This window comes from Pogonomyrmex barbatus, unplaced genomic scaffold, assembly GCF_055798465.1.
Source record: "Pogonomyrmex barbatus isolate J1 unplaced genomic scaffold, ASM5579846v1 scaffold1, whole genome shotgun sequence".
Classification (NCBI taxonomy): domain Eukaryota; kingdom Metazoa; phylum Arthropoda; class Insecta; order Hymenoptera; family Formicidae; genus Pogonomyrmex; species Pogonomyrmex barbatus.
In genome coordinates, this window is record NW_028297098.1 from 17236371 (window position 1) to 17250887 (window position 14517).

Here is a 14517-nt window from a genome sequence, read left to right on the forward strand (position 1 = left end):
ATGAATGCTTATAACTTGAGGAATGTATCCACAGTAACGTTACTTCGATTCGTCACAAGACATTGCTGTTGAGGCATCTGGAAAACTTGCGAATTAAGAGATTCGTCAGCGATGCGGACGAAGGAGGGAAAAAGATCATTCGATTATTTCCAGCCATTAAGGGAACCCCTCCTCGTTCGTCTCACTTTAGTCGTGAGGGTGGAACGTTTCTCGCAGCTTCTTTCCGAACTTTCGACACGAGTTTTACATTTCGCGCTCGGAGAAGGGTGAAGAGATATCGGAAGAAGGGAGAATGAGGAGGAGAACGTGGATGGCGAAATCGAAAGCAGGAAAAGTGGGAGAGGACGGTCTCCGTCGTGAATTCTTCCTCGCCAGCCGAAGGTGGGCTTGCGAGAGAGAGCGGCACATCCGACCCTCCGCACGATTGGTATTCCGGTCCGGTGCGCCAATATTGCGTTACCGAAACGCGTCATGCAAGTCGAATTCAAACGACTATGAGCGTGATGACACGACATCGCTCGTGTGTAAGTCATACCGTGACGTATGTCATTTAACTCATGCTATTCCGTTCGAAATAAACATCACAAGACAAGTGCGATTGCGATGTCATGTTCGCGAATCTTTAATGTGATTTTTTTTTTAAATTATTATAATACCGGACTTATAAAAAGCTTCATGAATAAATGGAAAAGTATTTTTTAAAAGCTACTAATTCTAAATTAATATAATAATTAGACATAGACGTTTATACTTTATAAAAATAAATTGTGTTTTTATATAATTTTTACATTATCTTAGCTTTTATTTTATTTTCCAAGAAGGAGGAGGAGCGCAGGAGTTTTATTTGAAAAAATAGTCCACAGTCGATCGCTACAAAGAACTGGCCAACCAATTAACTAATTTTCATTTGAATCTATTTCCGGTTATTCTCTGCGTATCAATTCTGGGGATTTCGATTATTAAAGGGACATCAAAGCGGAAGTGAATTGCTATTGTTACTCATTTTTAACAGAAATCCGAGCAAGAGAGAGAAAGAGAGAGTTAAACAGCATTACGCGCTGGTGTCTACCCTGAGGGCGGACATCACAGAGGGTGGCCTCTCGCCGGTGAAAATTTTCAAAGGCTCAACATCGATGGCGCTCGCTCGCGCGCATCAGAGGCGCGGCGGGACCCTTTCCGCAATTTCTCCCGTCGCACGGGCGCGGAATCAAGTGTTTGAGATTATGACGGTGGCTCCGGTCACGTATTTCATTAACCGTCATGCCGACGGTTCGGGGAGTTCAAGGGCGAGATCTCCGGCGACAGAGGGTGCAGGTATCTGCGAAATATGTTTGCTTTGCGTTACATCCCTTGGGATGATCCCGTTATAATTATGAATGTCGTTGTTGTTGCCGTGGTAAGTGTCGGATATTCTCCGATCGTCGGTTTCGACATTGGTTTCGTATCTGCACGTTCAGCCAAAACGATGGCATCTCGATCTCTCGTACGTATCAATTGAATATTCTCGACACTAAACTAACACTCTCAAACTAACATTCTGAGAATTATTAATGATGTGAAAATAAAGAGAAAATATATATTTTACGCTCAGAATCTAATTAATTTTATATATAAAGATAAGTTTATATATAAAATACATATAGACTATATATCGATAATAAAATCGGCGAATCTCAATTTAATTAACGTATAATCATCTATACATAAATTAGTTATTCTTAAGTAACAAATTTCTTATTGAAACATCGATGCAAGAAAGATTTCTTCATCCAAATTTACCCAGGAGTCAATGTAAATCTATGGTAGTATCGACAGACTCGTTTGCGGTTACATGCTGTGCCGCCCCTTTGAAACGAGCAACGACAGATTGGTATTACCATATTGGGAAAGGGACTAGACTCCTTATTTCCCTATCCTTTTACCACCATGGAAAAAAAGAAAAAAAGAAAAGAGGGAGAACGATTGGCCTCTTTCTTTATCCGCAACAAGCATCTCGCTTTTTACTTCGCCTTTTCGGAACTACACTTTTCTGTTCTCTCTCTCTCTCTCTCTCTCTCTCTCTCTCTCTCTCTCTAACTCCCGAGTACATTCTTCCCTCCTTTGCTATCTTTTTTCAAGAGTTTCGTCCGCCCCTTTTTCCATCTTAGGCTCATCCGATACTCGTCCACGAAGATTTCAATCTTGTTTCACTAAGGCATCGACACGTCCTCATTTTCTTCCCGATTTTCTCCATAAACTGTGAAACCTTCTCTCATAACAGTGCAGACCGTTTTTTTCCATTTCTTTCGTTGTTCATAATTCTCCGTTTATTATGTAGTCTCAAAGTGAAGAAGGACATCCGATTTAATAGCATTCTCTATCGATCGTTTGCGAAACATCAGTCGTAGGTTCAATTCGGGATTCCCAGCAGTTTCCGCAGGAAATTCGCGAAACCCGCCTCTTGAACGAACGACCCTACGAACGACGATTTTTCCGCATCTCCCTCAATTCTCATCAATACTCGATATCTCGATGTCAATCGATGGTCGACTGCCCTTTAACTTTAAGTCAAACCCTTTTTAAAGCACGGTCCCACTTGAGCCAGACCCAAACGCTATTTCTTGATGCAGGAAAAGTCTTTTCCAGTCTATGAATACATTAAGAGCAAACAAAGGACCATCTTCCATAATCTCGCAATCCCTTCTTTCCCCCTTGCGTCTTTCTTTTCTCTTTTCGCTCTAGAAACATTACACGCGTTTATTAAATCCGACCCGCCAACGCGTTTTCTTAAGCGTTTTACGAACCCGAGCGAACCCATCCTGTCCTACAAAAGCTTGACGTTTTATCTCTTTCTCTTGTCGTAATATTATTGCGAGATAAGCACAATTAAAGTCATGCTCGTTCAGCTCAAAACTGCATTGACATTGAAAATGCGAGAAATAATAATTATCAGAATCAAGATATTGATCATCAAGAACAAATCAATCAATATTTTAATTAATACTTAACGATTATACGTATATAAATTATTTGTTAATTTTTCCAGACCGAGATCTGTTCGAGCGCTCTTACGGATGTAATTCACGCAGTTATCAATGGAACGGATGGCTGTCTGTTTTGCTTTGGACATGCTGGTTTGGGTAAGTTACAAAATCTTTTGCGATATTAAGGACACAATAGTAGCTTTACGTGATCTGTCAATTGCGAATCCCAAAATTGATAAATTGATTGAGTTTCTAATAATTTTAATCAATAACTTGGATGCCAATTATAATAAAAAACAGTTTTTCTATATTTTCTATATATTTTATGAAGATATTTACAACGCATAGTATGTTCAGCAAATTTATTCCTAATTAAGTTTAAAAAATACGTTTTCATCGTCATTGTTATTTATCAAAGGTTACTTTCGTCGCGATAATGCTTTAAAATGGTGCTTTGTAAGTTAAGAAACTTATTTAACTTATTTAATTTATTTAAGAAATATATCAGTTGGGAAATATATATATCATTGCCGCCACGATGTTTTGACTACATTGAAAATATTAAAATTTTTTACACATTATTTTCTTCGAAAGATTTTCCATTGTTTACACAATGATAATTTAGAGTTCCTAATTAGATTATCATTGTTTATAAATATTCAATATTGTTTTGCACATTTTTTTGAGTCGAAAAATAAAATTCACAAGCATCTCGATATATCATACCTTCTTTTGAGAAAAATATCGCGAAAATTCTATATTTAGACGTGCCTTTCGCTTACTCGATTTCTCTTCATCGCACTGCCGCAAGGTAGGCAGAGGCACGAAGTTCTTTTACATTTTAAGTAGTGATATCGAGTTTGCATGCAAATGTATGATTATGCGTGGAAAGTGCACAGAAGAGAGAATCCTAGTGGTGTCGATGTTGAAAGAGAGTGAGAAAAGTGAAGACGCCTAGGATAAAGAAGGACAAAGAAATGAAAAATGAGAGAAACGAGATCGGAAGGAATGATGATAATGTATGCCACTGGGACACACTTTTCCCCTTGTATTTTTCAAATTTTAATATAGCGCAGATTGAGAGACTGTCTACAACGTGTCATCGTACATTTTCTGTACGAACATGACTTCTTTAAATTAACAGATTTATGGAAAATTTGTTAATTTTGTACAAATATTTGCTTTGAAAGACATTATTATAATAATTAAAATATCTAATTTTAGTTTCCAGCAAAATGCGCACGTTTAAACACAAGAGTTTTATAAAATTTATGTAAAAACTTCAAAATTCATGTATATACAGTAGTAATGTTATCTTTTTTATCTTTCACTCTCTCTCTCTCTCTCTCTCTCTTATTATATAATTTATTTTCAAATTTATTGCCTCAATTATTTTATAATTTATTTCAAGAATGACTATCGAGCGTGCGCAGTTATTTTTTTTATAATCGCGAATAATGTGTGATAAAATATTTATAACATCAACTAAAATACAGTTCAAATAAAGTAGAAGACTTTTGTTTTTATAGTCGGCGTCAGAACCAATTAAATTTTAGGGAATATCTTTTACTAAATTTCTCTGATATTACATTTTTATACCTTTTCAAAGAATATTTCATGTTTGACATACAGATATAGAAGTTTATTTGAATATAGAACAAAAGTTAATTGAACATATCAAATTATAAAATATTTATGAAAATTAAATTATTATATATTATTATAATTACATAGAAATATTTTTTGCTAATAATTATCTCTAAAATTACATGAAAAAAATACTAATACATTTTAAATGTATATTATTTTAGTATAATAGTATTTTCAAAATTTATTTCATCATAACATAAACAATATAAGCATAATTATTAGTCATTTTCTATCGTTGTTGGACTAATATCGTTTAATTCCATGGCACATTGAAAAATTGTCGAAGTTCGACAAACAGCCGAGCAGGATTTGTCGCAACGTGAGAAAAAAGAATTGATAGAGTCGAAAATAAAAAAAAAGAAGATGCCTCAGAAAGATAAGAGCGTAACGGTCGTAGACAAAGAGCTGTAAAAGGAAGCCAAACGAACTCATGCAGCGAATCTTCCCTCTCTTTTTCGAAAGTACTTCAAGTCCGCAAGCAAACTGCTTTTGATCATCGTTATGCGAACGTTTCTCTTCCTCTCGTATTTCCCTACACTTTTAACCATTTTCCTCGCTGCTTTATGTAACTCCTTCTTATTCTCTTGCTCTTTTTTTTTATACTTCGATTATACCTTTCCTAACTTACACCCGTCGTGTCTCGCCGCAGAAAAAGGGAGACAAGAAAAGAAGATCGACTGCGGTTAGAATGGTGAGAGAATAAGGAAGGCAGGATGGAAATCGTAAGGAAGACCAAATCTACATGAATCTCTGCGAGACGAGAAGAAAAAAGAATACACATGACACAAGCAATCCAGTCAACTTGACAATCTCTAAAATGGCGACCGGCACACATCTTTTATTTCGCGCGATGCATTCTTCGATGAAACCAACTACGTTTTGCTCTCACGCGCACTTGTCTGCTATTTGCAGTTTGAAAAATCGCATGCAAAGAATGTGCGAAGAAACTGTGAGAAAAGAAGAATAGTAAAAGATAGATGAGAGAGTGTCGAAAGAGAAAGGCGAGGGATGAGAAATTTGTGCTTTCACAGCATGGAACTTCTCTCTCTTTTTCTCTCGCGCGTGAAAGGTAGAGAAATGTACCAACATATATACGTACATGTGTGTGTGTATATATATATATATATATATATATATATATATATATATTGCGATGTGACAATGGGCCCGTTTGTACTTTGTAGCGTGTTCCTAATTACCCCCCCGCGCGCGCAGACTCCAGACTATGGACACTCTATCCTTTGAGATCGCAGAAGGATCGTGAAAGTGGATTATGCAACGACGGCGAAGGGAAGAAGCGTGTTTGATGCACCGAGATTTCCCTCTCATTCTTCTCTCAAAAACACGAGGCTTTGACAATGATAACCTTAGTAAGCGATTCAGTCAAAGAAACCGTGCGTGCTATGCTTCTCTCATTTCAGTTTTATGCGTCTATAAAAGGATTATTCGATTCCCTAATCTCACACACACACACACACACACACACACACACACACACACACACACATGCGCGCGCGCACACGCACACACATTCATGCAATACCTAGAAGTATTATTTTTATTTATATTAAAGTGATATATTTATAAAAATTGATGTATAATTAATTATACAAATTAAGTCTGTTAAAATCAGAAATAAATAGAGTTGGATTAGAAATTTGCATTTATAAAGCTCATAAAAATCCCTAAATGTTGCACATACAAATAAATCAGCGCGTTTTACATTTTCAAAGAATATTATTTTTACAATCCATCTTGGAGTCATCGTAAAGTTATTTCTTGAAGAAAACAAGAGAAAAGAGGAAAAGTAACGAAAAGAGGAACAGATACGAAGATTACAATAAACATGCAATTCCTACCTGCGATCTATATCGGCGCTAACGTTTTTCGCGTACGAGGTATTCAAGCGGAATTTTAATTATCACTCGCATTCGTTTCAAAGTATCCTTATGCGGCAGTGTTATACCGATCGTCTGAGAATGCAGCGGCTACCGTTCCGTTTTTCTATCTCATCATCAGCGACCTCGTGAATCTCGCGGCGGCATAGCATGAATTCTTGCGGAATTTTTGCGGTTCGATCGCTCGAATCTTCGCCGGCGGAGCGCGAATTCTCCGAAGTGAAAACCGTTGAAAAGTTCCCGAGACGCGAAAACGCGGTCCGTTACCGGCGAGATGGGCCGACCCTCTCTTTCGCCGCGTTTCTAATTAAATAACAACATAATTCACCGTTTTACATTAAGACAATTAAATAACGTTTAAGATTCAACGGCGGCTGCTGCTTTTCCATTACTCTGCCATTGCCGACGGGGCTTCCCTCCGCCAGGATCTTACGCCTTTCGCTTCAATCTCTCGTCCTCCGTATCGTAACTCCCCTGCCATAAGTCGCCTCTCCGTACTCGTCAGACTGTTTTATGATTTTAATAAGAGCTCTTTTATTTCTCTGTCAACAGCGGAACGTTTGAGCCCGACTTTCAATTTCGCTGAAACTTTCGCGCTAAAGTTTCGCACAGTACGTGCCGTTATTCGTGCCGAAATTGTCGTTAAACACACAACCATTTTTTTTTGCGTGTGCTGTATTTTCTCTCTCTCTCTCTCTCTCTCTCTCTCTCTCTCTCTCTCACTCACTCTCTCTTACTCATATTGTCATTCTAATAAAATAATTTTTATATTTACTTTGCACTTTTTGCGAGCCACGAAATAAGTGATCGATAGTTGCATCGTTCACTGTCTACATCGACATAATCGCCGGTTGTCATTCTAGCCGTTACGTTGTCGTCCACTAAATAGTAAACAAATTAAGCGGCCCGCTCGAGCTCAACCGCAAATCTGGCATCGCAATTATTGCACCCAGCCGGCTCGTGTGCCGGCCGTATACATAAACAGGATTTTCGAACTCATCCATGTGAATTGATTCGTCGCGACACACGAGGGGGAAAATCGCGATTATGCCAATCAACAATGAAGCTTGTCCACATACCAATCGCACCAGCGGCACGGTTACGGGCGTTAATTCGATCCCTACGTCAATAAATCCGTCAGTCTGACAAGGATCGTTCGAAATATTAGCTTTGACCCATCATCGCTTATATCGACGAGAGAGAGGACATCGAACTTTTATTGCGTTTATCTCCAAATATTTTATCACGGTAGCTTTTAATTGTTAAATTGTTTAATTGTTAAATTAAAATAGCGATAAATAATAAAATAGCGATAAATACAGAACAAGAAATATCCATGAGTGGATATACATTTAAATCATATGAGTTTTGTAGAATAGAATTAGCGACCGGCAAACTAATTATAATTAATTCAAATTGCGGTGAATAATTTCCATCTAAATTATTTGCATCCACATTGAACGTTTAAACGCGGAATATCGCTGCGCCCGATGTAATCCTGCGTTTACATCGCCTGTAATCAGCAAGCATCCGCCACGTTTAATAATTTCTTCGTTCTAATTTAGGTAAGTCTCATACCATGCTGGGAACTCCAGAGGCTGGCCATACACTAGGTGCAATTCCTTGCGCCATAGCGTGGCTCTTCCGTGGAATTTCCGAACAACGACAGAGAACCGGCGCCAGGTTTAGCGTCAGGGTCAGCTGCGTGGAATTGACCACCGGCCAGCAACAACTGAGGGACCTGCTTGCAGCGCACGCGAACGGTAAGTAATCTTCCAATTAGTCGAAGTATCCTCGCGTGAAAAAGCCTAAACTTTTCGTTCACGTTCCTCCACTACTAATCAATTAACGTTATCCACTTAGCACCAATCATTACGACAAATAAAATATATCTACAAGAAAATGATATCATCTTTACCGCTTGAGAAAATCTTGAAGAAATTCCAATTACGACCTGTAGACCAAATTACTTAAAAACTTAAATGGATTGTATTTTTATAAAATAAATATTTAATTCAACAGAAAATTAAAAACATAAGTAAATTTACGGAAACACTAAAAAAAAACAAGAAGAAGCTTTTAATTGATCTTATCGATTATACATAATTTCAGTATTATTCAATACAAACTTCATGCAAGATATTACTAATATACAATATTTTATTTGATGTTTTTATCAGATTATATCATAATTAGATTTGTACAGCTTCTTGCAAGAAACTTGCGTGTCCTAGGAAACCATTTGCCTAGAACCATCCTTTTTTAAAGGATAAGATGGGAAGTGCAGGTTTCCTTCGAGACAGAACCGAACCGGGTCTAATCTCTGGAACGCGGTTGAAACTTTCCCAAGCATTCCTGCGATATAGAGTTCAGCGTTTCCCGTAATTAATTCGATGCTTCAAACAATGTGGCTAGGTATAATCGTTTAGATTAATTAACGCCACATGGTAGCGCCACATGCTAGGTAAATTGTGTTGTCGCAATGACATTGTATTACATCTGATATATAATCCTCACGCGGTAACTCGATTGATTTACAGATCATAATCGCATTCTAATCGCATCCAAATGCACGAAGAGTCTCACATAATCAGAACTAATGCACGCCACGACGAATGTAATTATTGACTAATACGATCATCTCGATCCCATTGAAGTGTTTAAGCCAGATGCCAGTTTCACATATAGAGAAATTTAGAGATTTCACTGAAATTATACCATTAAAATATTACAAAATATTACTTGAAATTCGATAAGTATCGTGATTCCAGAAACAGTATAAGCGTTTTACATTGAATACGCGATACTAAAATATCTTTCAATGCAATCTAGTAAGACAGAATAGAATAAATATTCATGTAGAATAAATATTCATTTCGTTCTCCAAAGATTGTAAAAAGAACCAATGGCATCTCTATGAAAATAGGAACATTTCTGATTGTGATCGAATCTAGAGACAAAGCACGGCCAGACCCTAGCCATGTCGCGTATGGAATTCCGCACGGAAATTGCAATAGCTCGCACGTTCCATTTGCCTGATGCGCGCACTCGCTCGAGTCGACCTCCAGCGTCTCCGAATCGACGAAAACCAGTCGTGCGCCTGACGTTCGAAAGCACGAAACGTCGAAATTGTCCTGTCTTGAGAATGATGCACAGAGGATTCGGCGGTAATATTCAGGAAGTAGGATGAGACTTGATATTGGCCGCAATTTAGTTTCAGTCTTCATGGACGGTCGAGTGAACGACTTGGTCCGTAAAATTGAGGGACAGTATTATTTCCTTCTCGTACTTCATGTTGACCACTACCCCGACCATTCTCTTTCTCTTTCACTTTTGCTTATCCGCTCCATTTTGTGCCATACGTCTCGAAGGACTAATAAAAATCATTCCCTTAAAGGACAAACTGCTACGGGGGTGCACTTATGGGAATGATAGTCAAGGATCGTCAAGAATTGCTCTGAAAATTAAACAAATTGTCCGTTTTGGAATATTCTCTTTCTTTCTAATCCAGAAATGAAATTTAAATATAAATTCATGTATTATCTTTGATGTCGGATATTACACAAATTATAATTTATAGATTAAATATAAATATTCAGTTCTATAATTATGTCAAATAAATGTCTATAATTTTTCACATTATCAATTTCCATATTTCTTTACTTCAATTGTATTATTAAAAAAAAATAGAAAATGTTAACAAAATTTCTGATAAATTGGTTACGTAAAAGACGCTATTACTTATTATAGAAGTATTACTTGGAAAATATTAACATATATATCTGTGATTAAAATTTTCACAGAGTTCCGAAATTGCAAAACCAGAAATTTGTTTTAAGCATGATAAAATCTAATTTTCTGTCATGTTGCAAGATACTCCTGGAGATTTTATAATCATGGAAATTAAGATGTTTATTAGTGTAAATTAGCGAATGTTTCGAGTACGTGCAATTCGCACATTTCCATGTAAAATTCGCATTAAACGAGTCATTTGAATATTGACTTAATCGACCACACCACAGGCAGCTTTTTGCTCTTCTCTGGTCTCTAAACTAATTAAAATGCATTGGAATTAATTTTCCAGCTTATTAAATAATTAAACGATATTTATAAAACTTGGTAAATTAATTCTTTACTCATCTTTTCTGTTTTACTCTTTGACATCTTACATCAGTGACATAATTAAACTAATATTAATATCTAATCTTAATTAAACATATAATTCTGCTCATGGCAGAATTTCAACACTTATTTACTTCCTTTTAAAAAATTTTATAAGGATTTATAAGAAACACTTTTAAAGATTAAAAATCATATACGTGTTAAGAAGATAAAATATGATAATATAAAACACGTGCAATTCTAAGTTTTAAATTCTTCCTTTTTCGTACATTTATTTTTATATTTTTTCCATTTTTCTCTATTTTTCTTCTTTTTTTCTCTCTTGTATCTTTTTCTACCTCTTTTCAGTCTGCAAGGACATTAGTTACGCCACTGCCGGATGCTGCAAACGCGTTCTTCGCTCGAGATTTAAGTCGAGTAGCAGTACCTTCCAAGTTCGCGTTTCCCCCAGGGAACTTGATAATCCCCGCCCGGTAATTATTTAAAGTTTTCGACGTCTGGATCTTACGCGGGCGTCGCCGACGAAAAGGGGAGAGAGAGTGTCTCCGAGCAAAGGTTTACCTTTGTTACTTCTAACTGTATGCAATGGAATATTTAATTAAGCTTACGCCCTAATGCAATAATTGAGGCAACTTGCGGTGGAATATTTAACACTTAACCAAGCTTAAAACTAGAGTAATGCTACTTCTTCGTGCCAGGTATTATAAATGAATGCATTCATAAATGAATAACTTGACTCTCTATTGATTTATATTCGCTATTATACTACTCTGTCTGTATAAAGCTACAATGTGATTTAAAAAGCGTGTTCAATATTAATATTATACATGTCAAAGAGCTCTTTTTTCCATTAATATATGAATTAATAATGTGTAAATGTCGAGTTGCCCAAATGGTTACTAAAAGCATATTTACTAGTTTATTATATTCAATATGAATCTATATTAAATTTCAAATAGCAATTTAAAAAGTTATTGTGCAGACAATGAATAATTATCATCGCAGAAAATATCTTTTTAAAAAACGTTTTATAGATAACTGTTCCATTACGCCACTGATTATTTAATAATGTGATTATTTCGTGACATCCGGTAGTTACCTGCGATTGAACCAAATATTTACAATAACGTTGTGGAATAAATAATAAACACGACAATGAATGTATCGATCGAGCTATACGCATAATATAACATAAGCATAAGAGAAAATCAACAATATATACACGCATAAATATATTATAATTCGATATCTGTCCGCGATGCTCTCATATAAAAAATTTTCTCTCGTACGACAACAACATTATTTCGAATATCTCGTTTCATATATATAAAAATCATTAACCTGAATAACTGCTTTCGTAGAAAAATGGTAGACAAAGAAGAATTATCTTTTAACCAACTATTGTCATATCAAAATTATGATCAAATCATCAAAATATATGGTTACATTAAAATATTGATAATTATTGATAGATGTATATTCCAGATAAAATAGTATATTTTTTAAAATTTGCGATAAATTGACAAATAAAAATAATAAATAAAACTTTAAAATTATTGGCAACATTTTCAATATGTTTTTGTTTTATTGCATTATGTTTATAAATATCGAATAATTTAGCATAAATTATCAAAAGTGCTTTGGTATTTGTTTTATTTTTTTATTGAAAATACTATTATATTTATAAAATAATATCTATTAATATATTCGCTAAAAGAGACAAACTTTAAATCATTCTGTATGATCCTCGTGCGAGAAACAAAAAAAATCTCTCGTATTTATTTTAATCGTTGCGCATATCAACGAATGGCGCAGCAAACAAAATAAGAAAAATCAAGAATATTTCCCGTCTATTTCTCTTTGTTGACAATAAAAGAAGGTTTGTGATAATTCTCACCATCCGTTATTATTTTATATATTCCTCTACATATCTCGCAGAGATAAGGAAAAGGATGGAAAATAATACAAAAGAAACAAAACATCCGCCATACGCAGCTTTTAATATGCGACATAAAAGTCAAGCAAACGGAAAAAACATTAAAAAATGTATGAACTGAAATGGATGAACTGAATAGAAAGAATATTGAAAATATAGATGCTATAAAAAATGGTTGTGTTTTACATTCTGCGCTTTCTCAACTGCATATACAATGCAAAAATTTTCTCTTTACTATGTTTTAAATGAAAAATTACAAACATACATTAATATAAATTACTATGCGATTAATAATAAAAGTAAATTTTATTACAAGAATGATTGAAAATCTTTTGATTAAGAGATGAAACTTTTCTTACATTAATTTATTGTTATTTGTTTTTTAGAGATTATCAATTTCAGGAATCATGTTTCCATAGTAGTGAGAAATGAAAAACTTCGATTCTTTATCTGATTTTTATATCAATTTTGAATTAAAATTCTTTATATCATCGAGAATTTTATGTTTTGTTGGTGATAATATTAGAGAGTTAGTTTAAAAAATCAACCAAAGTTTCGCAGACTATTCACCACTAAGCCGACTATAGTTCAGTGGACGTCCGATTACATGAATTGTTTGTTAATACTCAATTTGGCTGCTAACCGTTGTCGATCGAAATACTCACAATACCAATAACCGCGATACCACATCGACTCGATAGCGGAGAAAATATAATAGCTCGATGAACTATCAGCGTTGTCGCTACATCTCTTGTTTCCTGGATTTCGATCAAACGATTTGTAAACTATGAATAACAATCATGGTTCGCCATACAAAAGCAATATATTAAAATCGATATAAATGTACTAACTTATTCATTTTTTTTTGTTTTTCATTAATTTTATACTAAATTATTTGATAAATATTGACAATAATTTTCTTTTTGTTTTACTGCTAGAGATATTTACTTTTGTATAACTTGTTCTTACATGTAGAACGATTTATAAATTATTAATAATAAAAAAGTGTATACATTATTTTATATGTACGTCATTATTAATAATCAATTCATAATAACATCTTATTCTGATATATGTTATTGACGTGTTTTCCAACTAAACTAAATTCTTTTTATTGTTAAAATTTGGTTCAATCGAAGTTTAGAATTACAATTCTATATAATGAATTTAAGACCGTCACTATTGTAATCGGCAGTTTTCCATTTACGTGAACCACAAAAGTCAGACACTGTTAAAGTGCCGAGTGGCAGAGCGAGGAAGGCGTGTCGTTCCCGAAATGGTCGTAAGTTTTCCTTCCCCATAGAGAAGTCGGTCACGGCCCATTGCCCAGTGCCATTCACTCAGAAGCCACCCGGTATATAAGACGATGGTTTTCTTTAATTGCTCACTACGAAATAGATCCGGCTGCCTAACCCCTCGTAAAAGTTACGGGAATGCTCGGGGTAAATTATCTCACGATAGAGAAAGCATCATTTCTAAAAGAATCATGTAAGAGGTTTAATTGTTGCTTTTTTTCCACGATGCTGATTGATTCTCCCATTTTATTTACTGTAAAAGTAACTGTCATCTTTTGAAATCATAAAATATATAAAATGTATCAATATATAGTAATGATTTCTTAATATGAATAAAAAAACCGATAAAATAGAAAACAGATATATCCTTTACAAAATTTGTGATTACAACGAAATTCGAATAAATGTAGTAAGCTGAGAGTTACGCTGTTGATTTTTCAAAAAAGTGAAACGATAAATCCGCAGTATTAAATCAAAAGTGTAATTTATATTAAAAGTTTTCTCGACAAGACTCTCCGCCGGCAAAAAAATAAAGTTAACGACTAAACGAGCATCGCCCTCCATGCGCATTACAGTGAAAACTGATTTACGAGAAATATGTTTCCACAAAAGGACCAATCGTGTGTCTCCAGAGAGGAGTGTTTCTTCAGGGT

The 14517-nt window shown here is 35.0% G+C and overlaps 1 protein-coding gene across 2 annotated transcripts in view; it reads left to right on the top strand.

The window, feature by feature from the left end:
- Positions 1–14517, top strand: part of LOC105432315 (uncharacterized) — a 321362-nt gene that overhangs the window by 292920 nt on the left and 13925 nt on the right. For both annotated transcript variants that reach the window (XM_089085420.1, XM_089085419.1), the window contains 2 exons: positions 3026–3119; positions 8077–8274. In XM_089085420.1, the coding sequence (XP_088941546.1) occupies positions 3026–3119; positions 8077–8274 (292 nt within the window). The remainder of the gene's footprint in view (positions 1–3025; positions 3120–8076; positions 8275–14517) is intronic.